Source organism: Atractosteus spatula, chromosome 1 (genome assembly GCF_055471065.1).
Source record: "Atractosteus spatula isolate fAtrSpa1 chromosome 1, fAtrSpa1.hap1, whole genome shotgun sequence".
NCBI classification, from domain to species: Eukaryota; Metazoa; Chordata; class Actinopteri; order Semionotiformes; family Lepisosteidae; genus Atractosteus; species Atractosteus spatula.
Window position 1 is genome coordinate 54,678,611 of NC_142706.1, and position 24,460 is coordinate 54,703,070.

At 35.9% G+C, this 24,460-nt stretch overlaps 1 protein-coding gene across 1 annotated transcript in view; it reads left to right on the top strand.

Moving 5' to 3' along the window:
* mnd1 (meiotic nuclear divisions 1 homolog (S. cerevisiae)) overlaps window positions 1–22,956 on the top strand; it is a 31,022-nt gene extending 8,066 nt beyond the window's left edge. Inside the window, exons 5-8 of the mRNA XM_088912636.1 lie at window positions 3,864–3,938; window positions 7,183–7,297; window positions 17,963–18,007; window positions 22,795–22,956. Coding sequence (XP_088768762.1) covers window positions 3,864–3,938; window positions 7,183–7,297; window positions 17,963–18,007; window positions 22,795–22,901 — 342 coding nt within the window. The 3' untranslated portion in view covers window positions 22,902–22,956. The remainder of the gene's footprint in view (window positions 1–3,863; window positions 3,939–7,182; window positions 7,298–17,962; window positions 18,008–22,794) is intronic.
* Window positions 22,957–24,460: the final 1,504 nt, after the last annotated feature.

The following is a 24,460-nucleotide window of genomic DNA, read 5'->3' on the forward strand; positions in this document are numbered from 1 at the left end:
CTGCACTGTCTCCTAAAAGAAGCGACAGACTATTTTTTTTTCCTGAGAAAGCAAGTGCTTCTGAACATTTTAGGTGAGGTAAATTTTGACCTACAGTATCAGCTTTATGTAGTGTCTCCACAACAATGCCCTTCATTCTTTTAATTTTTGAGGGGGAAAACCAAGAGTTTATTTTTTAGGAGAAAGGGCAAATCAATGCTTTTTGGGTGGTTTCCTCTTTAAACAAAAGGTTTAATGTCTTTTTACAAATGTACAGCATTTTCTGTAAGTTTTTTTGGCATATTTTAAACTGAGATCAATATAAATACATTCACAAAGTTTAAATTAGATAAACATCATTATTCATGCATGATGCAACCTTTTTTACTTTTGTGTCCGCCTGTGTTTTTTTCTTCTGCTTTAGGATCTTTTTCCCCTTAAAGGATTGATACACTGCAATACAGTACCTCGATATTCAGTTAGTTCAGGCAAAAACATGACAGGACTTTTCACTAAATTGTGGAGTGACACGGCACTAAATCTGGTTCACACAAACCAGACATAAACATGCATATAAAAGGAAATAAAGAACACTAACCACTAGGTTCTCTGGTTTCAAGTTTACTGCCTTCAGTTTGTTTTGCTCATTTCTGATAGTTTTGAAGAGGAATGGCCTCACATTCTCTATAAGTCATGTTAACCTCTTAAATACCTCTTAAAAATCAATTTTTATTAAAGTAAATCTTAAACTGGCTGCGAACTTACAGTAGGTAATTTTAATTTAAGTTAATAAGAAATATTAACGGCCACAGTGAATGACCTTCCCTAAAGGTGACACTGCTGGCATTTTTAGATTTTAGATGTTATCAGAAATAGCTTAGAATGGAAGTTTTATCATTCTGGGATCTATATGAAATCATTTTTGTAATTTTGTTTTCTAAATGTGTAACAGTAGGATTATTAGCTGGGATATGTTTATGGTCTTTGGATGTTAAGTGTTGTACTGCCATTTGCTGAGCAGTAGAAGTGAGTTTGGGGGGGAAAAAGCAGTGCTTTGCATAGAAGCAATCAGGTAACAATGTATTAAAATAATGTGAACTGCAGCAACGCCTTTGCCTTTTGTGTTCCTGTTGGAAGCTCACCTTAGGGTGGCCTGTGTATTTGGGAGTTACCTCATACCTGTCAGCTGTACAAACTTGCAGCTTGGGCCTTGATTTGGCATGGAGTCACACAAGACTCGCAATATCTGAAAGCAGTAACAAGCAAGAAAGGGTTTTTAGTCTGTTCCCATCAGAAAAAAAACACTAAAATGTATGTCCTTTACCTTATGAAATAATGTTATATTTCATGCAGAAAATTGCATGTTATGATAAATGTAGCGTACCAACCCCCCTGCCAACATGAGCCAGAACTACTGTTGTTCCAAAGAATTCTTGTAGCAGGTATAGCTGGAGTGTTTCTGTCTGTCAAAACAGGAATGAGTCACAAATAGAAAAAAACCCGGAAATTTAGGGGAATTTACCCTTTTTCTTTCAATTTTAATAATATATTATTCTTAATTACAAGCCTGTGAGTGACAGCAATGTTCAGTTCAGGAGGTTATGATAAATTTATCATTGTAAATAAAAAATTGTGGAAATGCAGTTTAATCTTAAGGGATATTTATCATATAATTGACTGCAACATGGAAAACATCATTCATATCTTTTCCTGCATCAACCACAGCAAATTGTCATATTCCTTTCCCTTGTCTACTGCTGATCAGGGGCAGTAGCATCTAGTGAGGTCAGTGATTAAAGTATTTCACTTTTTAAACGTGTGTCATGCAACACATTCTGCTGCAGTACTGAACATTTTAAAATTAGATTTAAGGATTTGGCCTTTTCCTACTTTACTTATCTACTTTAAAATGAATTAAAACATGAATGTAAAACTTGCTGTTATATGACAACTATAGCTGGTTTACCCCTATGGAAGTGGCCTCAGTGCTGTGTTGTCTGTGGAAAGAACACTAAAGTACATCAAAGCGGTGACTGTAAATAGGAGTGTTGAATATTCACATGGCTTTGTCTGTGAGGTGCATCACTCTCACTAGTAGAACGTGTGTGTCTGTGTCAAGTGAATTTGGTAGACCAGGTAGGTGTGACTGGTGATAGTCTTGTCTCAACCCTTGTAATGTTTCACCACAGGAGCCATTTTATTTTCTCTTAATCTATTTAATAAATCTAGGAGTCCAACTTGGTCCCATTTTAATTTTGTTTGTGATAGTGTTATCATGTGTGAAAGTCCTTAACATATATCCTCTTGAGTAGGGATTTTCATACATTTCATACATACCCAGGCGTTGGATAGCTTTTAGTATAGGCTGAATGTAGCACTTCCCAGAATAAGAATAATTCCAGGAGGAGAAGCATGCAAAATTCCATCATGGAAAAGCTGTAGGATGTAGCAGCCCAGCATGAAGCAAATGAGGAAATGCAAGCCAAAGCCAGGAGGGTTAAATGGCAAACCAGATATGACCAACATGTAGCGGGGTAGTTTATCTCTAAAGGAAGACTGTACCCTCTACAGTCTTCTGAAGGATAAGATCAGTTGCCTTCAAGGCAGAGCTAGAAGACTTCAGGCTGTGGTTAGAACCAGGAGAAGCAGATTGCTCTTTGCCGCCAAGGCTGAAATACAGTACTTGGGCCACTCAGCTCAGAGCCAGCTACAGAGCTGCTGCTGTTTCCAGCAACAGGGTGCAAACCTCTGCCAAACCCCCAGGAAGAGGAAAGGGAAGGACAATGACTGGCTTCCACCCTGGCCTGTGTCCTTGAAATGGGAGGCCGAAGAGTTTATCGCCACGCCTCCAGAGTCTCCGAGGGGATGTTGTAATGGTAATGTCATGCATGGTCACGTCTGGAACATGCCCACTCATCTTTATTGGTGATGTAACTAATGATGGTCACAGTAGAAAGAATTCTGTAGTTTACAAAATTGCAGCATGACAGTGACCCAATACACCCAGCCAGTGCAACCAAGGAGTGGAAAGGGAATTTGAATATTACATGCTAAGAAAAAAAATCAAGTTATACCCCCAAAAAAGGCAAAAATGGACAAATTCAAATTACACAAAAAAATGTTCTTTTAGAATGAGGACTTCATGCAATTGTTGCCTCAAAGGGTTATGCAACCCAATACTGACCTTTACACTCTGAAACTTCCTTAAAGTGAATGTGTCCCAATACCTATTGTGACTTGAAATCACTGGGTTGAGTCACCCAAAAATAAATTGCATATTGTAATTAACTTCATAATCGCAAATTTCTTTACTGTAAAACAAAACCCTGGCCCTCCAATCATGTTGGGAAAGCATTGTATACCATCTGTTGTTTGTAAATGAAGTCCACATGGATGTGTGTACAGCCTGCAGCAGTCTCACTGGAAGTCAATGGTTTGTAGTGGTCAGTGTTTAGCAGACCAAGTATGTATGACTGGTGGTAGTCTCCATACATTATAAGTCCATCCTTTTTAATGTGGGACCATTTAATAAAGGCGGTCCAACCAAAAACCAAAGTTTTCTGTTCTGTAGATTTGAAGCAAAGTTCCAAAATTAAGAAGTTGACTTCCTTCTTGAACTTTTCAGTTTTTCTCTCACCTTTGCATTTTTCTTTCATTTATTTGTTGTAGTTTAGAGCTGTTAATCAATATATTCATATTTTAAAAACTCAGAACATACTCAGGAAATCATTTTTTATCAATTTTCTATCTGCATCTGTAGTATCCTGGCTGAGGTTATGTCTCATTTGCAATAGTACACTCTACTTTTGATTCTTTCGATGTGCTCTTGCCTGGCACTCAAGAGAAATAATTCCAAATATTCTCAAATGTCTTTTACGTCACAGGAGTCTGAGGGGAACCAGAAGAGGACTGCTCTACAGCAGGCTGTTGAGAAGGCAAAACTAGGCAGGCAAGACACGGTAAGGTGTTTGTTTAGAAGTATTTTCTCCCAGGCTTTAGTGTTGCCGATGGTTCTCACTTGACTTTACTTCAACACTCCTGTCCTCAGCATGGGAGGATTGAGGGTTGAGGGCACACTTTCTTCCTAAATGTTCACTCTTGGAACCACCTGACTTTGTTCATCCTACATGTCTCACAGTGTCCACAGCAGAGGGAGCATCAGCTTGGATGTAAGTGAGGGGTTATGCAGCTCTTTCTGCCACCACTGTAAGCTTGTGGGTACATGAATCTGTAAATTCTTTTAAAAAGTGAATATATTTGTAGATACTGTACTAATCTTGTATTGCTTTGACAGAAGGTAATTTAAGCTTTTTTGCAAAAGGTCTATTTAACATTAAATATGAATGCAGATAAGTAATCATACAGTACATAGATATTTACTTAAATATTGTTAGTGTTGTGTAGATGTTACAGTTGTAACATACAAGTGTTACTGTTGTGTGTCTAGCCAAAAACACCCTGGATGCTAAATCCTGTTGTAGCTCAGCCACAACTGGGAAGCGAGCCATGGCTGAACTATAGGGCACTTCCAATGCCTTAAACAAGCACCCTTACTAGCTGAGACATTCTGGAGTTTTACCTTTTAATATATTCATGACAGTACTTGTACATTGTTGCTTTAAGACATTTTTAATGCTTAGTTGAATTTATTTTCATTTGGTTCTGTCTGCCTTTTCTGCTCTGTTGTTGATTCAATTTTTCTTTATCATTTTCTTAAATATTTCTTTGACCTATTCTACGCTTAGCAGTATGACATTGTAGTTAATGAGTCACTTAACATTTACATTCTTAAAAAATAATATGAATATAAGTATGGAGCATATTCAGCCTGAGAACAAACAGCAAGAAAAAGCACTTAAAATATAAAATTAGTACCAATAAACATATGGGCCCTATGGCTTTAATTAAAATACATACAATCCAAGTTTGCCAAAAAAATGGCATATACAGTCTATTGGTAAACATAATTGCCTTTGGATCTTCTGTTGAGTAGGATTCCAAGGTAGCTAATCTCAGATACTTTTTTAAACTATGAAAGCTTTATGTAGCCACCTCTCATAGGAGAAAATCAATAACGAATTCTCAGAATTAATGGATTAATTTATTAAAAAAAACACTTTAAATATTACTAAATGTGATGCACTCAAATGAAATCATGGCACTACATTGCCACACAGTGACAACACTATTATTAATCAAAGAAGGATTTTGTGGAATTTGTCAGTCCTCTTCAGTACATTTCAATAAATCCAAAAGCTATTAAGTGCTAAAAATATTTGAATACTTAAAAATTTTGATTAAAACTGAAAACTAGAATCATTTTGCGAAAGTTTAATCGATGATTACATTCATTTGTGTCTGCATGTTTTTATTAAAATTGCATCTGAAAAAATAGGAAAGCATCTGGGTATGAGGGCTTATCAGTTGTCTCTATGGAATGAAAAAGCAGATGTACTGACAAATACTGTATATTGGTCAGACTGTGTAAAACACATAGCAGGTGATGGAAGCAAAGCTGCAGTAATATTGTGCTTTGCACAAGAATGAAACATCAATTAGATTTCTACCTAATTTCTCTGATTGTGAAGAATTGAGTGAACTGCTTGAATTTGAATTTGCCAGTGAGTTTGCTGTCCAATCATTTTATATTTCTGAAATTAAAAACAACACACCATCTTATCTCTTTGAAAAACACTTTAAATGTGTGTTTAGAGAACTATCCGATAGACATTTGTAATTGATTCCTGCTCCGTTCGCAGTCATTGGTATATATTCTAGGTTTTCTGATGAATCTGTACCAAATAAAAACAATTATCCATTATGTATACAAAGCTTTGAGTGGAGTGTCCAGAAAAGCTCTATATAAGTTTATAAGTTATAAGGAATTAATCAATAAATATTAAGATAAGATAGTCACTATGTCTGATTCTTCTTTAGCTTTTCCTGCCCAAACAGGGTCAGTGCTTGTTGCAGACCTAATACATCAAGGCTTGGCAGATTATCTGGGGAGGGGGATCCACTCCTGCTCCTCAAGGCTAGGGGATAATGCATCTAACCTGCTTGTCTGGACTGGGAGACAAGCCAAATGTGGGGAAATCCTTTGAAGCAGGAATCAAACCCAGGATCCTGGAGCTGCAAGGCAGAACAGTATCTGCGCTCACAGGACTTCATACAGTACTTTATATCGAATTGTAATATAAAATACAATTTGGAAACTTGATTGTTATGATGTTTGTTATTTTGATGTTAATATGCAGTACAGGAATTAAAATAATGCCTGCTTTTAGACTGCAATGTAAAATTGGATTCTGCTGAAGCAAAAGAAAATCAAGGTTTATAAGTGAGTTTAACTACTTGAATTGGATTCAAACACTGGATTCAAACTTCTAACTTCTGCGTTGTTATAGTGTTTACTGTTGATGCAGAAGCTCTCAAATTACCATTTCACCAAATTACCATTAATCACCATTTCAATAAAACAGCATCAATGAGTTCTATGACAAAGTAAGAAAGTAATAGTTGGAAAATATTTCAAAAGGAAATCCATACAGTGATCCAAACACTCTTTACAGCCACATTGCTAGTTTTGGAAGTTTTAAAAAAAATTGGTCTTAACCACCAAAAATCCATTAGTGGCTTAATTATATTTGCACTAAAGCCATCTACAAACCAAGATGATCTCACACTAGGCTAAAAATGCATATATGTGGGACAGCTGACTCAAGGCAAATTTCTAAAATAGAAGAACAGAAAAGGAGTGTAAGATTTTCTGATTTTAAAGTGGAGTTTGCTGTCCGGGGACAAAGGCATTGTCAGACGTGCTGCCTATAGTAACTTATGTAAAACCTGGACCTCAGCATAAAACTGGTATGAAAAAAAGCACAAAGATGAGGACTTGTAATAAGGTAAAGAGGCACAAAAATAAACTAATAACGTCAAGCACAAATAAAAGTATTTAACAATATGAAGGGAAAATGGTCGAAAATAGCACGAACCAGTCACCCATTGCATTAACCATTCACTGGACCAAGGGAATGCTGGTGTGGATCCCAGGAGACCAAGAACAACATAGAACATGAAAGTAACAAGTGTAAGAAGAAAAATGGTCAGGCTGATTGTAAATATTTTAAAACCTCTTAAAAATGTTGTAGTTCTTAACAAACAAGGAGAATTATTTACTGAGATTCCTATTTTTGTTCATAGGAAGAGCGAGCTGCACTGTTGCAGAAACTGCAGGCATTGAGAGAGCAGAGGGATCAACTGAAAACCGAAGTAGAAAAATACAGGGAATGTGACCCTGAGGTGGTAGATGAAATCCGTGAGTAAAACATGATTGTATTGAACCTAACATAGACACCAACCAGCAGAACTTCCCAGTGATCTCTGTAGGCTCTCGACATACACTCTGAAGTACTGTACATCTAGATGTAACCTCCTTGCTTTTAAAAGTCCTTTTAACCACTCGTGCTCTACAATTCTGTTCTAGTGAATAACCGTCACATTGGTGACTTCAGCTGTATGAACATGATAAAATGACCAGTCCTCTCTTAATCTGCATGATCCCCTATCGTGCAGATTTTGATTGTCTGCAGAGTCTGTAATATAGACTTGGCCAAAAAGTATCACTCTCATTTTATACATACTGTATATAAATATGACAAGAAAAACCCCTTGTGTAGCAGTGAAAGAATTATCAAAAGCAGCATATCTGAAACTGTCTTGTTAGATCAATGGATTCCAGGAAGGAAAGGGCTTATCAGGTCAATCTCTTGTAGAGCTCACGAGGCTGAAGAGCTAATGGATTTTATCAAGCTAAATATGATGCCTCCTAGTTTATGGACACAAAATAATCATCAGTTTTTAGAGCAATGTACATTGCCAACTATATAAACCCTAACCGTCTTTCAGCAGAGGCTTTTAGATGGCCCAGTGAATTTCTAGTTAATTGATATTTAAAATGTATACCAACGCTAACTTTACTCAGAAGAAGTAGTGCATTTGGAGATGAGTTATTCTAATACACATTAGCTATTGCAGAAGCAAAAATCAGTTGACAAATGGGATCATAAGCTTTTAAAAGACATGGAAGAAAGGAGGTTAATAACTGACTCACAGTTTATCCTCTTTTACTGTGTCTTCATGGAATTTTAATCACGTAATTCTATGGTGCTGTGGTTATGTTTCATTTTCCTGTAGTAGTTTGCCTTTGATACAAAAATTTGATTTGGATCTTTTTCTGCACACTAAACATCTTGCATTTTGTTTTTTGTTAGAGTCTTCCATACATATATGTTACGAATTTAAATAACTGACATTATCTGTGACATTTTTATGCTGAAACATACAGAGCTGTCATATTTGTCAGTTTTCCTGCACAGAAGCCTACAGCATCTTAGACTAACAGTATAGTTTTTTGAGTAGGGAAGTTTTACACTAATGTTGGAAAGAAGCTAGGTTGCTGTGCTCAGTTTTCCTGAGGATGATGTCACTTGAAGAGCCCTACCCAGCCGTTAAACATCTTAATACGTATTAATCATTACAAATTCAGCCCCAGAACATGATGATCAATAATAATACAATTTTATTTAGAAGTGCTTTTCAAGAAAAGTGCTGCGTACATATAATACACAACGGAAGGAAAAAGGGAAAAAAAGTACAGCAAACTGAGTTACTAAAACCAAGAGTAAAATTAGATTATTCATTAAAAGTGAAAAGATAGATCTTAAGTGAGTTTTGTTAGTGTCAGCAGTTGCAGAGTCTCGAATGGCTTTGTTAATGATTTCCATAGACGTAATGCTGCACTTGAGAGGGCTCGGTCAATCATTGAATAGAGACTGGTCTTCAGCAGATAAAGAATTGGCTCAGATTAGGAGCTGGGCTATACTCATGCAATAAGCCCTGAAAGTAATAGATGTAGACCATTCAGATTCTAATGTGTCAGGGCCTGCACTACATTTAACTGCCAGTGTTCTTTGTGGAGGATGGGAGTTGTGTGCTGATGCAGAGTACTTTAAGTAACACACAAGCTATAACCTACTTGTATGTAGTACCTTAGAAGATGCCCTAAAAAGTTACAGAAACCGAATTCTAATGAGTGAAAGATGTATCAGTATACTGGCATCAAATAAACAGAGCAAAGGTCTTAGCACTGTTACACATGGAAGAAAGATAACTTTGTGATGTTTCCGGCATGCTTCAAATCTTGGCACAGGGTCAGAAGTATCACCAACAAAATGTCAAAGGTCCTTAATACTGTTAAGGAAAAGGGGTGGTTGGTGTCAAAAGAGTTTCATGACGTACTGTAGTGCTGAGAGTGCTTTCTGCACCATGCGGTAGTGCTCAGCAGAGATTTCCAGTCTGTCCCTAAAGACATACTAGATATGTAATTGTTCTACATTTATTTTATTGAAAGCCCAAAAGCCAAAGCCAGTATTGTTGCCTCACATTAAATAATACTGTTTGACAGAAATTGTTTTGGTATTTGTAAAGTCAGCCAGTATAACTTGATTATAAACAGAATTTCCATTTAGGGGGGAAAAATCAACACTACCTTACTCCAAGGTCAAAAGAATCTTAGATGAAAACATAGGAGTGCAAGAAGATGTCAAGTCCCAAAACAAATAAAGTAATGCGATAATTTTTCCAATGTTTTAACATAGTGTACTGTTTGGTTAATAAACTGTAACTGTAATGATATCTACAGTCAATAATGTTTAATGGCTTGGGATTTACAATTATCTAAATGGTAATTCTAGTGAGAACATGACATTAACCTTGGTAGTAACAGCCAATTTAAAAACTTGAGAGTTAAAACCGTAACATTCAGTTTTGCACAAGGACAGGCAGCAATACATAAATTAGGGCACAAAACATAAATTATATAAGAACAAAAGCTTTGTTTTAACATTTACAGAAACATCACTGAATTTAGATTGAATTGTTTCCTTTTATTTGCTAAAAGGTTTATGTTTTCTAAAAACCTCTTGATTTGAATTTGCATCACACTATGCATTATCTGAAGTTTAGCCCTAATTAAAGACACCAAACTGACAGATCTGGAAACAGGAACATTTATTTGCTGCTGCTGAGCATGGAAAACTAACTGTCGTTGTTTTGTGCGTTAATACTCCAAATGCATTTTTTCTGTTGTTTTATATTGCAATTGAAAAATAATACTAAACAGGAGTAGTTTACACTACGCTAAACTGTGGGGTCCTTAAAGATTCCATGGCACTTAAATGACTAGAGATGTTAACCCCAGTGTCCTGGACAAATTCCACTCGGGGCTTTTACAGACTGGCCAACTAACCCCCTTAATTCCTCTGGTGAGTCAATTTTCAATTCTCCCTGTCTTGGAGGGCTGGTGTGTCTGTGGGTTTTCATTTTAGTTCATCTCAGTTCATCTCTTAATAAGTTAAACCAGCAGGTTATGTGTTAACCTGAACGACTTTATGCAAGCTCTTTAGGTATTGCCACATTAAGGAGACCTTGAAAACCTACAGAGATACAGTACCAGCCCTCCAGGAATAGGACTGCCCACCCCTGGTCTGCCTGATCCGCTGGCACACGATAGCTGCTGCATGTCACACAGGTGTGTCCTGTACTTCTGTGGAGGATGAAGTAAGTCCCCTCCTATATGTGAAGTGCGCTGGTATTTTTTTGAATAAAAAGAGCTACTGTATAAATACAAGGAATTTGCATCATTATCAAAATTTTTTAGCATGTACTCTTTTAAGTTTTGCTTGCCTTCCTAATGGTATTTAGGTTTTCCAATGCTTTCTTTACTGGGATCAAAGACAGTTTTCTATCAAGTGACTGTATTTCCTAATGTATGTGATGTTACTGATTTCTTCCATAATTACTGTATATGCAGTGCTTTTTTCTTCACAGATGCTGATGTAAGCAATTATAGAAAGCTGTGGGGACAATGTTGTTAAAACATGTTCCTTTCCTGTTATTGCGCCATAACCTCTGTCCTCAGTGGACAGAGCATAGGGATTACAGTGCTGCTCACTACTCTCTACTGCCTATTACTTTGAAATGGCTACAACTAGTTATATCTATACAGTTTACAGCTTGCACCTGTCCTGTGCTCTACCACCAATTCCTGGAATGTAACACGCGTGTCGTTAATTAGCTTAATATCTTAATTGAATTGAATAAGATCTAAAAGTTAGTGTTAAAATGTACTTTATATTTCAGACTGAGCTGTTATCTTATTTCAGGAGGAGAATAAATCTCTTTGCCAACATCTGCAGTAGCTGACTGTTCTAATGGCAGGTAGTGGCAGAAGCATATCAGTGTTGATTCTTTCTCACTTATTCTATCTGAGATGTACTGTAGGATCTGTGTAGTGGCTGTCGTCAGTTGTTATAAAGTAACTGCAGATTTCAGAACCAGAGTTGAGTCTATAAAATGTTAAAGTATGACTAATTTCTAAATAGCATCCCCTGCTGACCTCACTATTAGTGCATCCCTGACTGACCATTAGTGATGGGAATATTTATTTGAGGAAACATTTTTTAAGTTTCATTTGACATCTATACTGGTCCAGCTCTGAGGTTTCCTTAAAATACCAAAGTCAAAAGGGTGAAACAGTATGAATGCATGACATTCCGTTAAACAATACAGAGAAAATAAGTTTTAAAGATGTTACACCATGAAGAGTAAGCATGTTGAACAGATACGTTCCTTATATTCTGAAAAGCCAATACATTCTGAACAGTCGGTTCACCTCCTAGCAGAAGCATTGAGACACCTGCCATTTCAGAACAGATGTGAGCCTAACTTGTCTTTCTAGATTGTACATTTACATATAAACAGTAATTTCCACTGTTATTGTTCCCATATTCTGTTTTGTCCCTGATGTTCCTGTGATCCAGTCTGACCATTAAACTTGCATGTCCTGTTGCCAGCATTTTATGCATTAGCAAATTTCACCAACACGTACAGTTGTGTGATTATAGGTAAATCTGAATAGCCTGATAAAATGTACTAGAAGCTTTACATCCTGCTTTATCCTGGGTGAACTCTGTGAGTCAGTGTAGAGCAATTCTGTTATATTTAGCAAGAGGATGTTTAAGCCTCTGATCCTGTGGTAAATCTACAGTAGATGTTTGGGCGTTGACTATTCTAAGATGAAGTTTTTGGCACTGCTGTGATCATCTCTTATTTTCTGACGAAGACTTGCTGATCTGTGCTCCTACTGGAAAGTTTAGGCCAGTCCTGTACTGTTCTGATATTGTTCCTCTAAGCAGCATGCCAGCTTTTGTCTGTTTTCCCAATAATAAGGAATAATTATTGCAAAGCTTTTCAGGAATTCCTCTGGCCATGATTTATAGGTAACAGCTTATGTTCTTTTTCTAGGATTTTACAGTTGTTTCTAAAGCTTTAACAATGGCTCAAGAAAAAAAGACTTTTGATGCTGAGCAAAAGAAATGCCACAAATTCAGGTTACAATCGGGAAGACCACTATCTTTAATAGAGCAGGTGCATTCACATTTTGTTAAAAAGACAACATAAGTAAGTTCATTATTCTAACCAGAGGGTCTGCTATAACAGTCACAGTTTAATAGTGTGTTTGGCCCCTTTCGGAAGCAATGCAAGTCATATATCTGGATATATGCTTTGCAGCAGGTTACAGATGCAGACTTGTGGGAATTGCCACATACTCATCTCGCGGGGGGGAAAGGCATTGTTACACAAGCACAAGCATGAGCCCTCGTGTATGACAGCAGGTGAAGTCTTGGAGTAGTCATCTAGTGCCATGCAGTCTGATTGCCATCAATTACAACAAAAAGGGTTCTGTAGCACATAAACACTCCTGTCCACACCATCGCAGCTGGACCTCCCCAGTGATTGTTCTGTTAGACGCAACAGGTGAGGTATTGTTCTGTATGTCAGTGCCTTTCTCACTGGCATCCATCATGGAGGTCTACAAGAAAAAAAAACGGTTCAGAGGACTCCAATGCTGGCAAGTCTACCTGAGCTGTTGCTCACCCACTACCTCATTCTGTTGCATCAATGAACATTGTGAGTACTGGTCCCCTATATTGTCATCTGCTCTGCAATGACTGTTCAGTGTTGATAAAAGGCAGGGTTGTGGCCTTTCTTATGCAGTGGAGCGGACTGCAAAAATGATCAGGTCTTGGGAAATGGTGACTTGTGGTCTCCCAGATCGTGACCTGTCATTGTCTGGCTATATGGTTCAGGTTGGAAATTGCTGGCTGTGAACAGCCCAAATGGTGAGCAACAGTGTGTTGACAGAGTCTAACCTCCAGCATACAAATGCTACAAAGTTAACTTGACAAGCAGAACATTTTAGTTTATTTCTTTATTTTGCTTTCTTAATGTTATGAAGCCTGACAGTCAAGAAGTTAAACACACAATGAGGTAACTAATTGCAGAGCGTTAGTCAAATCCACTCAAATATATCGCAACCAATCATGAATAATCCGTTAACCAAAATAATGCTAAAAATATTTAATCTGTATCTAAAATCTGTATGCTTTATTTTTCTACAAACTTATATAGAAATTGCATTGAGTTTCTTTTGATTGTTTTCCAGTAGATAAAAATTGATTTTAAAAAACTGATTTTGAGCTGATCTTTTTTGAACTTGTATGCCTGTAAAATTCAGTTTTGTTACACTTGTGAACTGAAAAACATACAATAATAATTTTATCTGTTTTATGAGCTATGCACCATCATCAAACATAATATTACTAAATCATTAATACTCAGGATTACTCAAAAACATTGATAAAACCATCCTGCAGTAATTTGCATTTATTTTCTGATTGATTAAACCACAGAATAAGTGCAAACACATTTACAACAAACTACTGAATAATGTTGGTTACGGAAGTTGTATCCTTATAAATAGCAATGTTCTTGATGGTTGATGCTTGTTGCAATTTGTAAATGGCTATTTAGAATCTTAGTGCTTTATAAAATGTACTTTTGTGTACACGTTGCAGTGTTTTCCTTTTGTTTTTTTCTGTAAGAACTATGTAGAGCTGTCTCTTTTTCATTATTAAATCAACAGATAGCAGTTGGCCACTTACTTAATAGTCTCCCTGAAAATACATTTTCTTAAGTACATTATTTCAGCACGTAGTGCTGATTACTAATGAGGACCATAATGTACCTAAAGACAGACAGCAGTCTAAAACATGCAAGTAAATGTGTAACATTCTGGCTTGTCATTGGCTGAATTTTAAATAGAATCTCTCTAAAGCTAGAGATTATATCATCACTAGCAGCACTGTGTGCAGATGACAGCTTTGAAAATGAATTGCTGAGTTACTGTATGAATAAATACCTTGTCAATTTTATAGCACCCAGTCTTGAGCAAGATTGGAGACTCTGACTTTGATTATCCCAGTGGTGAACAGTTTAGCTACAGATTTGTCATTTCACTTACAGTGCCATGCTTTGGTCAACTGGCTTTTTTTAAATTCAAAGGGTAGCATCATGCAAAGAAAAAAAGCAGATTAATTCCTTTGAGTGGATCCTGGGAAAGTCGATTTGAGGAGCTGAAATTAATATGATTAAATTTAAAAAGTGCAATATACAATACAACCTGTATAATTAGTGAGATTATCAAAATATTCTAAAACTCTTAGAAGTATGCATATTTTCAGCCCTAATAATGAATTATACAGCACTAACCAATTAGCCTATTTGAAGTGAGTTTGATGAGGTGTGATTTATTTGTAGCTCACAACTGCAATTTGCACTTCCCCTTACCTCCTGGTTGTGAAAGATCAGAGTGTCTGCACATTAATGGTAAGGAGTGTATGCTTGTGAGTTCATGCCAGCAAAGGTGATGTATGCATAATATGCACACAGGTTTGCTAATAGTAATCGCAATGTAGTGATGCCATGGTCCACAGCCCTGTATTAACTGTGATTAGTATTTGTAAACCCCATCTTATCATTAGTGCATTCATCACCATCCATCAACCATTTCAAGACATCAGCATAATACAAACTAACGTGAAGCTCCCCATAGTTCGTTGGGTGGAGCAGGTTAATGAGGGAGCAAACACAAAAGGAACTTCAAGCTCTTTGACAATGGTAACATACTGTAATTGTGTGTTTGGTTCTTTGAGGCCCATTTTCTTTGATGGCTGTTATGGCAACTGGACCATTAATGTACTTGCATTAATTGTCTAATTGTACCTGTCCTCCCACAGTGTGTTAGAAGACTTCCTGCATGAATCAGAAATCACCAGTGTGCATGGGCCCACAGTCCTGCTGCATCTTAACCGGTTAAGCATTTGTGGAATTTGTTGTGTAAATGTTCATATCAGCCTCATACATCAGAAAATGGCTATAACTGATCTGGCAGTTGCTTTACAGATTTAATGTGTTTCATATGCAACATGTCTTCTACTAGTCTGGACCATTCTATTGTAATGATTGTGTTCAAATGCATGGTTGACAAAATGGTATTGATCACTTGAATAAAGGTGTCTGACTTAAATACATCATCCAACATGCATCTGTTGAACATGTGACATAATCACGTTGGCAAATGATGAATGTAATAGCTAAAACATAATAAGTAGATGCTTATTTTGACTCTGGTTGTTGCAACTCTATAGTATTCCATTGCATAATTTGCAAAAAAAGTTATCCACAAATTCTTGTGGTTTACTGCGCATGTCTTTACTCCTGTGATATTTTATTGACTTATGATATGGCTTGTCCTGGCTTGCCACAGAGCTTCACTTGCTTTCAGAGAAAAAAGAATAAACAGGCTCCTTCAAATCCTGAATAACAGGCTTGGTATGCAAGTCGCAAGGTCAAATTTACTAAGAAGAGAAGAAAATAAATCCCCTAAATAAGTATCTTAAGGTTCATAAGAGTAAATAAGTGGCATTGGTAAGATAACATAATGCAGTGGTTCTCAACTGGTGTGCTTTTAGACATTAATGGGTATGCATTGGAGTTTTGTAAGAGCTAAAAATGAGAAAAATAAAAGATGAATAAATTAGTTTATAAATATTTGCTGTATATCAGTTTTGTGGAGTTCCCAGGTGTTATGTTACACATTCAGTATGTAGACATCTGACAGGCATTGCTCTGTAGACAGTTCGTGTGGGAATTGCATGTGGTGCCAAATACTTTTTTCAAGTTTGATGCAAACACAGAGTGTTCGACAGCAGTTGAGAGAGAGCTCCTAGTTTTATACTGTCAACAATTCCTCAAGAGTAAGTCACAAACTCAGAATAACCATTGAAATAAGTTTTGTTTATATTATTAGTCTTGTGCTTGGGATGGTGACGTGAATGGGGAGGCAGTGGTGTGCCGCAATTTTTCAATATTTATGGAAGTGTGCTGTGAATAAGGATGAAAAACACTGACCAAGAGGCATTATCTAGTGTAGAATTTAAAGTGCCAGCCATTATTTTCTACTGTTTGTGAGCTCCTCCTGTTTACTATTATACAAACTTTCTAATGAGTAGTTTGTCAGTATGATGTTCCATTCTCTAGCAGTGTTTCTTTAATTAAATTTAAAGGCTTCCCTCATTATAGAACTTGTCCTTGTTCAGAGTTTTAGGTTTAAGGATTTTTGTTTTTCACACTGTGATATGCTGAAGAACAAGGGGCCTGTAGATGGATAGAAATTGGAATATGCATTAAATGACATGTTGTTTATACAAACAAGAAAAGATCAAATCTGTGACACTGTGAATGAATAATGGTTTGGACAGCTTGTGGTTGTTAAAATTGCATTTAGAGAGCTAAAGATATGCCTTCGAGGGCTGCACCTCTTTTATTAAGATTTCATTGAATTTATTAAGATACATTTTAAAAAATATTTTGCATTAGACGAAAATGCAAACATACAAATAGAAATGTTTTTTGGCTCCATTACAGGCTGATGGAAGGCAGTTTTAGGTTTGTGTCTATTTCCAGCTACACACAGCAAGTCCGTACTTGGCAGCCTAACAGTAACATAAGATTCTACCAGAAGTGCCAGTATCAGAAAGAAATGTATGGAGATTTCATCGACTCAAGCAGGTCTTTGTAAGATATGTGCAATTTCCCTCAGATCTGTATCTATTATGTGGTTATATAATATGATAACAAGGATGTATAATGAATGTTTTCTGACACTGAAAAATTCCAAATTGCAGTATAAGATGAAATAATACTAAAAAGAGGGGAATAAACTCACATCAGGACATTACATAGTCTTTTTTCCATTTTGTATGGACAAAATACTTTAAAACATGAACTGTAGGTTAATCAATTAAACATCTATGAAGTGAAACTCAAATAATAAACAACTTATAGCACTTTTTTTAGATCCAAATGTCCTTGAATAGCATAACTATATAAGAAACCATAAGAGGCCAGGCTGTTTTAGTTGTTTTAAATTGGTAGCCCTTTCACATTTACGTTTTCAGTGATGCCTAGAGCTGGTGCCAGATAAAATAATTGCTTTCCTTTCTCAGTTTAAAATAGTAAGGAAAGAAATCCTTAACAGGCCTTTTTTGATTCCAAAGAACAATGACATCAGCGAGTTGTTACTGTTCATTTGCTTCATCTACTCTGTAATGTTGCCAAGTGTACGTAAGCTCACTTTGTTCAATAAAAGGAGGTTTTTGCATGGACATTTGCAAATGATAATCTACTTTTAGCCTGGTCTTGTCATGTCTTATGTGATTCAATTGGAAAATTTGTGTTTGAACTCAGCTACTAAGGGTAATTCATTATTTTGCATAGATGTTAAAGTAGCTATTTACAAGCTATGTCAATTTTGGTAACAGACTGCACACCCATTTTCTCAAATGTATGTTTTAACCCAGGTGTCTCATAGTAAAGTGAGGTGGATCTAATATTCTGTTATTTTAGTCTGTGTAACACTTTCCTTACTGAAAAGCATAAAAATCTTTAAATGGATCATGAATTTCCCAAGTGTTTTTCTGTGCAATATTATATTGAAATCTACTTCTTTGTTTTCCAGGGCAATCCAACAAAATTGCAAAGGATGCAGCCAACCGGTGGACAGGTGGGTTCAGCAGCAAAATGTGTGCAATTATGAACTGTCTAGAGATAGTGCAGGATCTAGTAGAGAAAGGTCTTCTTTTAATGGTTGTGGTAGACTTTGTTTAGATTTGGCAGCTGTTTTGCCATTCATGTTTCAGTATCATCATAAGAGATGTTAAAAGAGTTACAGTGTATAGAGTGCTGTGCAAAAGTCTGAGACAAGACACAGTTGCAATACACGTGTATTAAGAACCTTAACACTTTACTTGGAACCGCTTCTAGTTTTGTCTACTGTTATAACATATTTAACACTTGTTAATAGAGCCTAGTTTAGGTGAAAAGAAACTAAGCTTGTCATTAACATTTCCTTAAGTTGCAGTCGTCAATCACATCTAATTTATTGTAAGGTGTTCTTCATTATTAAAAACTCTGCTCCACACAATCATAAATCTAAAAGGCTGTCAGTATTAACTATTAACTTAAAGCATACTTACTGAAATTAGTATAAGATCGCTACAAGATGGATTCTGTGTGAAGAAGTAAAAGCAGGAAATGAAAAGAGTAGAACAGTGTCTAGGATATTTTCAAACATGTCTGTAAACATATATACTATTTTGTAATAGACAGATACAGTATAATGGGAATAAAGGCGCAGAATTATGACATTTAAAAGAGCTTTTTTTTTCAGATCAATAAGTTAATTCAACAAAATAAGATATGATAGGTCATTATTTTTTATTTTTACCAGAGGTGCACATTTTACTTTTTTTAAAGTTAATTAAGTGAAGTTGCAAGATTTATGCTTGTACAGTAAAGACTACAACTTAAAAACCTGGTCACTTGTTATTTCATCTATAATGTCAAAAATAAGTGTGAAAATCTATTATTGCCATGAACAGGGTAACTTTAAATTTAATTCCAGTATAATGCCACGAGTCCTTGTAGCGGTGACAACACGTACTAGAGCCAGCTTAAAAATATTGTAAGATCCAGCTTCTCTGTTATTGTAGTAGAATTACAAAGACACTGCAATGTCACAATACAAATAGAAACATGTAGTATAAATCACGACTCCACCCTACATTAATCACTGTGCCAGTGTTCTCATCTTATCTATAGGTATCAGGTTACACTGGCAAAGAGGGAGGAGCACCCACTGCACTGACAAATACAGTACCATTATACTTGGATGTTTAAAATGGGATTTAAACCACTTAGTAAACACTGATGTTAAACTGCTTTATACCTTTCTCAAAATCAAAAGCAAAACATTTCACCTTTTATCTTCAAGTCAATGCAAGTTCAAAGCCTGGTGAGATATTTACACTGTATATGTAGCTATTTAATAAAGTTCTTAGGAGTTTCTGTATGTACAATTGGTGTGAACATGTTGCTGTGAATGAGCCCAATTGACAGTGGCCTTCATTCAGCAATCCCATAAGGTCATGTGCCAGTGTTCTCATCTTATCTATTGGCATCAGGTTCTGTTTCTATTTCAGGTTGTATTTCTCTAGCAGCTCTAAGTGATGTATTGAAAATGTTAAAAAGTGTCTTAAGTCTTTTCTCAATTTTCAAATGGCTGGTGAATGACTTAGAGTTTGGCCCTGCCTGTTTAGTGTTGCAGGATATGACTTTAAATCAGCCAAAAGAGAGAACACTGTTAAAGAAATCTGGGCTACATCCTAGATACAAGTGATTACAAATTTGCATGCACTACATGAACTAAAACAAGTTCATGTATGTATTTCTTTTAATGTCTTCTTCTTTTCAAAGAAGCAGTTACAAAGCTTAAGTATACATATATACATGTTCACGTTTAAGCACTAAATGGTCTATCTCCAGATTATTTTAAGGATGTATTGCATGAGTATAGCTCAGTTCTTAACTTCAGATCTGGTGATTCTGGCATTATTTCTCAGCTGAATATCATGCTCTCTACAGTGGACAATAGAGCCTTATATGTGGACAGCATCATGCCTGCAGTATTCATTGCCCAAATCCTTTAGAGACTCGGTGACTGATGTGTTCAGACCTCACTTAAAGGACTTTTCACTAAAGCTTCTGAAGTGTAATTTAGTTTTACTGTAAACTAGATCAATAAATGTAAAGTAAGTGCTGTATTTTTTCTTTCACTTCCTTTTCGTTATTTTTGTGTGTACCGTTGATTAAGTAGGTAATTGATTTAAGGATATAATTTAGCTGTTGAAGCCAGGGTGTCAGCCTGTACATCATGGCTAGTCATCTTGTTTCACACTTCCACCAACCTTTGTGTAAGTAAGTGTCCTGTTTTCAGTTTTAGATGCACTTCCATGTAGGTTCCACTTGTGTTCTCATTGTGTTTAGTGTTTGTTCTGAAGATGTCTGCTGGGTTGATTTTTTTCACTGCCCTTAAGGATTTTGAATACTCCTTTTGAAAAAGGCCCATTGCAATCTTCTCTGGTCCTGATTAGTAAGGTTTGACTTCAGCCTCTTAGTCTAGGACATTCCTTCTAGCCCAGGAATGTATCGGGTCACTCTTATTTTGACTGATGAGCAGAAGTGTCTTTATTGCATGTAGATTATCAAAATTGTACTTTTGACTCGTGCCATACAATTTTAATATAATGTTCTTCGAGTGTGGAATTTAAATTCTACATTTTGACTATATTGCTAATATAGCCTTTTTTTCTTTCGAACATCAGTTCGGATATGAATATGATGTCAGTTAAAACATCTACATCTTTCTCATCTATAGTATATTCAAGATCGCACCAGTGGTGTTTGTATGTGTAGTTTGCTTTCGAAACCTGAAAACAGCAATAGGCATTTCTTTACATTTAGTACCACCTGCTAAGTGTTTGCCAAGTTATGAATTTGGTCTGGATTTTCATTCGCATCTTCTACAGTGTTGGGTTATCCTTCTATCTTAGTAATATCTTTGGATGAGACTAATTTCCTCGCTATTTCAGAAATATATTTTATACAGTACTTCAAAAGAAATTAGTCTCCATGTAAAAAACATTCATATGTCTAATTTCTTACCTGTATGAAGCACCATTCTTCCCAAAGGATTACAAAGTATAGTACAGGAGTAGAACCACTTCATCCTCCACTGAACTGCATCACCCACCAGCTGCAGGAGCAGCATGAGGGTGTGTGTTGTCCAGCTGGAATTTTGTGACAGGAGAATTAAGTCACGGGAAGGACAGCAAGTATGGTACCAGAACTTGATCAGTAATCATGTTGCTGTAAGTGACATTCCTGGCCAGACCATCAAATTTGGACCTCCCAAGATCAGCCATTGATCTTGGCTGGAAATTTCTGGCAGCAAGTAAATGGCAAGCAACAGTGTGCTGACTTACAGTAGTTCAGACTCCAATGTACAGATGGAATAACGCTGGTGTTCTCTTGATAAGCAAGATATACTGTATTGTTTCTTTGCTGTGTTTTTCTTAATTTTCAAAAATCACCTCATCACATGTTCTTGATCAGCTCTTTCTGTAATGGTGTAATTTAGTACTTAAAGTCACTGAAGTAAGTTTTGATTTGTTAGTTAAAATGACATCAAAAACTATATCTGACATTTATATATTTTGTATTTATAAAAACATATATGCATGAGTGGTTTCTTTTAAGACCTAAAAAAAAATTGTAATGTACAAAAACTGGAGAAATGTCTGTTTTATTTAATAACCATAGCCAGTAACTAAAAACATGAGGCCCAAAGAGCCTTGTATTATTTTCTTTAGTTGGAGTATATACTTTACAAAGCACTCTGCAGAGCACTGTGTGCATTGTAAAGCTGACAATATTTTCTCTGAACCTGACTGACTAGTTTGTATGATGACATTATAGCCTAGGGCCAAGGTGTTGGTAGTGTTGAGCTTTTAGAAGTGCCTGTGTTCACATTCCAAATCTTATGTTACAGTATACAGGGTGATATACTGTACAGAGCTTTTAAATCACTTCTATGTACCTTATCTGAAGATGAGACTATAGTCATTGAATAACATCGTAATTGTGTTCCACTCTTGCAAGTGGCACCCTTACTGTGTTGTCATCTTTGAAATATTGACATATCTACTGTAGTATGGTTAATTGGTCAGTTGTTAATTTATTCCCTTGTTTACGCTTTTGTTGTGGCATAGTTTGTGGATAATTGTATTTAGCACTTGCAACTCATTGTAGGGTGCACTACTTCTGGATCGATGAGGCATTTATACTTTAATGGTGAAATGCATAAATCCTGATCACATGAATGAACCAACTCGCTCACTGCAATTTATAAAAGTAATATATAAGTATCCATTTTTTAATTTTATGTTTAATTAATGGTCAAATCCTATATGTTTTACAGAATGTATCTAGAACTTAATTATCGTACTTTTTATTGATCAGTGACTGAAAAGAAAAAAGTAATAATGATCATATTATGAAATACTGTAGCATACTATTTTCTTCATATGATATCTTCAGTTCCCGTGAATGTCTCCCTGAAATTGCTCTACAAGAGATGATGCTTATGGAGAAATGCATTTCACACCAACTTTTAACACAAAGTAAAACACTTTTTGCAAAAGTTTTTGAGATTCAAATGCACAAATGTGTAAGCAATTTTTATAAAGTACAGAAGTCTATAAATGTAACATTTCTTAAAGGACTCTTTTTGTTTTAAACCACAATCAGCTTTGTTTTGTGATTTTATTTTTTGAATTGAATTATATTGTTTTTTCATTATTAATAGAAGTCTTTATTTCAGTATTGATCTCCTCAGATTTTATTTTCTGTCTGAAAATGCAATCATCCTGTTGACCTGTGTTCTTTTCTCAGACAATGTCTTCTCTATCAAATCATGGGCCAAAAGGAAGTTTGGTTTTGAGGACAGATCCCTTGATAAAAACTTTGGAATCCCAGAAGACTTTGACTACATCGAATGATATTCATCTTCCTTTCCTGTTGTCCTTCTTCCAACATACTATTTTTTCTTGTATATATTTGTTCATTTAAAATGAAGGTTTAATAGTGTTTTTGTCCTTCAGATGGAAATATATATTTTATAAAGTAGAGATCTGTTTGCTTTTTTCTGTATGTGACAATATGATTTTACCTTTCATGTAATATCTCAAGGCGCTTTAGGATTTTGACAGAAAATGTTTGAAGCACATGAAAACACAATAGAACAGAATCAAAAGCTAGTGTGAAAAAGGGTTTTAAGGCAGGATTAAAAGTGGTGACTGACTTGGCAAGATCGAACATGGGCTGAAAGATCATTCCACAATCCTAGAGCAACAGAAAAAAAAAGTTTGGAAACTGAAAGAAGGCCAGAGTTCAAAGACCTCAACTAACTTTTAGGTGTTAAGGAGGTTACTGGTATAGTTGGGAAATACAGTAAACCATTTGTCCTCTTGAATTCTGTCCTGAATGTCACAGGGAGACAGTGCAAGGATAATAAAAGATGTTATTTTAGTTTTAGTTAAGATCCAAGCAGCTGTGGTTGGAACATATGGCAGGTTTTACGTATTTGGATACAAGCAAGTACTTCATTATAATCAAGCCTGGAGAACACAAAAACACGCATCAACTTTTTTATGTGTCAGATTGCAAGAATGTAAATGAGCAGGGTTCTGAACATCGAAAAAGACACCTATTGTATACTGCATGCACGAATTGGATAAAAATGACACAATATATATTCATCTCTGGAACTGGATCACTCATCTTTAATGAAGAGTTAAGGTAAGATATGGTAGAAGCAGCAGAATGAATATTGTCTGCTTATTTAGTTGAAAAGTCTTCCGCACCTGTTGGGCGGTTTTTGACCATGCATGACAATGACCCAAAACCCACAGACAGTACAAACATTTTATGCTGTCCAATCTCAGGATTTAAATCCAATTAAGCAAATATTTTACATGCTTAAAAACACCCCAAGACAAGAACTCTTAGTGGCTACAGCAAAGTATCTTAACTTGGCTGTAAACTACTCTTTACTTGTACAGTCTAAAATTTTCTTAATGTGTTTCAATACTTTCATTTTTTTAGAAATCAATGGGTAGAATGCAAAGTATGTTTGTGTTCTATTATCAGATGTATGTGTGAAACTATCCAAAAACATTATTTTGTACTAATTCATATTAATCTCATGATCACAGATATAAATTGCTTGTCAAGTAAAACATGGTTTTGACATTGCTGCACTAATACATTTGTTGGCTACAACATCTATAGATATTTTAAAAAATAGCAAGTAGGTGGAATTCCAAAATATTTGGAATTGGACCTGGTCTTATGCTAACCTTTGGCTCCCAAAGGATTCTGTGTTCAGGCTGACCTAGCTGCATGTAGGGTTTTGAGACACCTGTTCACAGGAAAACTGAGAGCCTGCTGGTGGTAATAGAGATTTTCAAACAGGTGGTATAGCTGTTGATGTCAGGGACTCACACTTGAGGATGATTCCTTTCTCTTGGCCTTAACTAGTCTTTGTACTCATACGAAG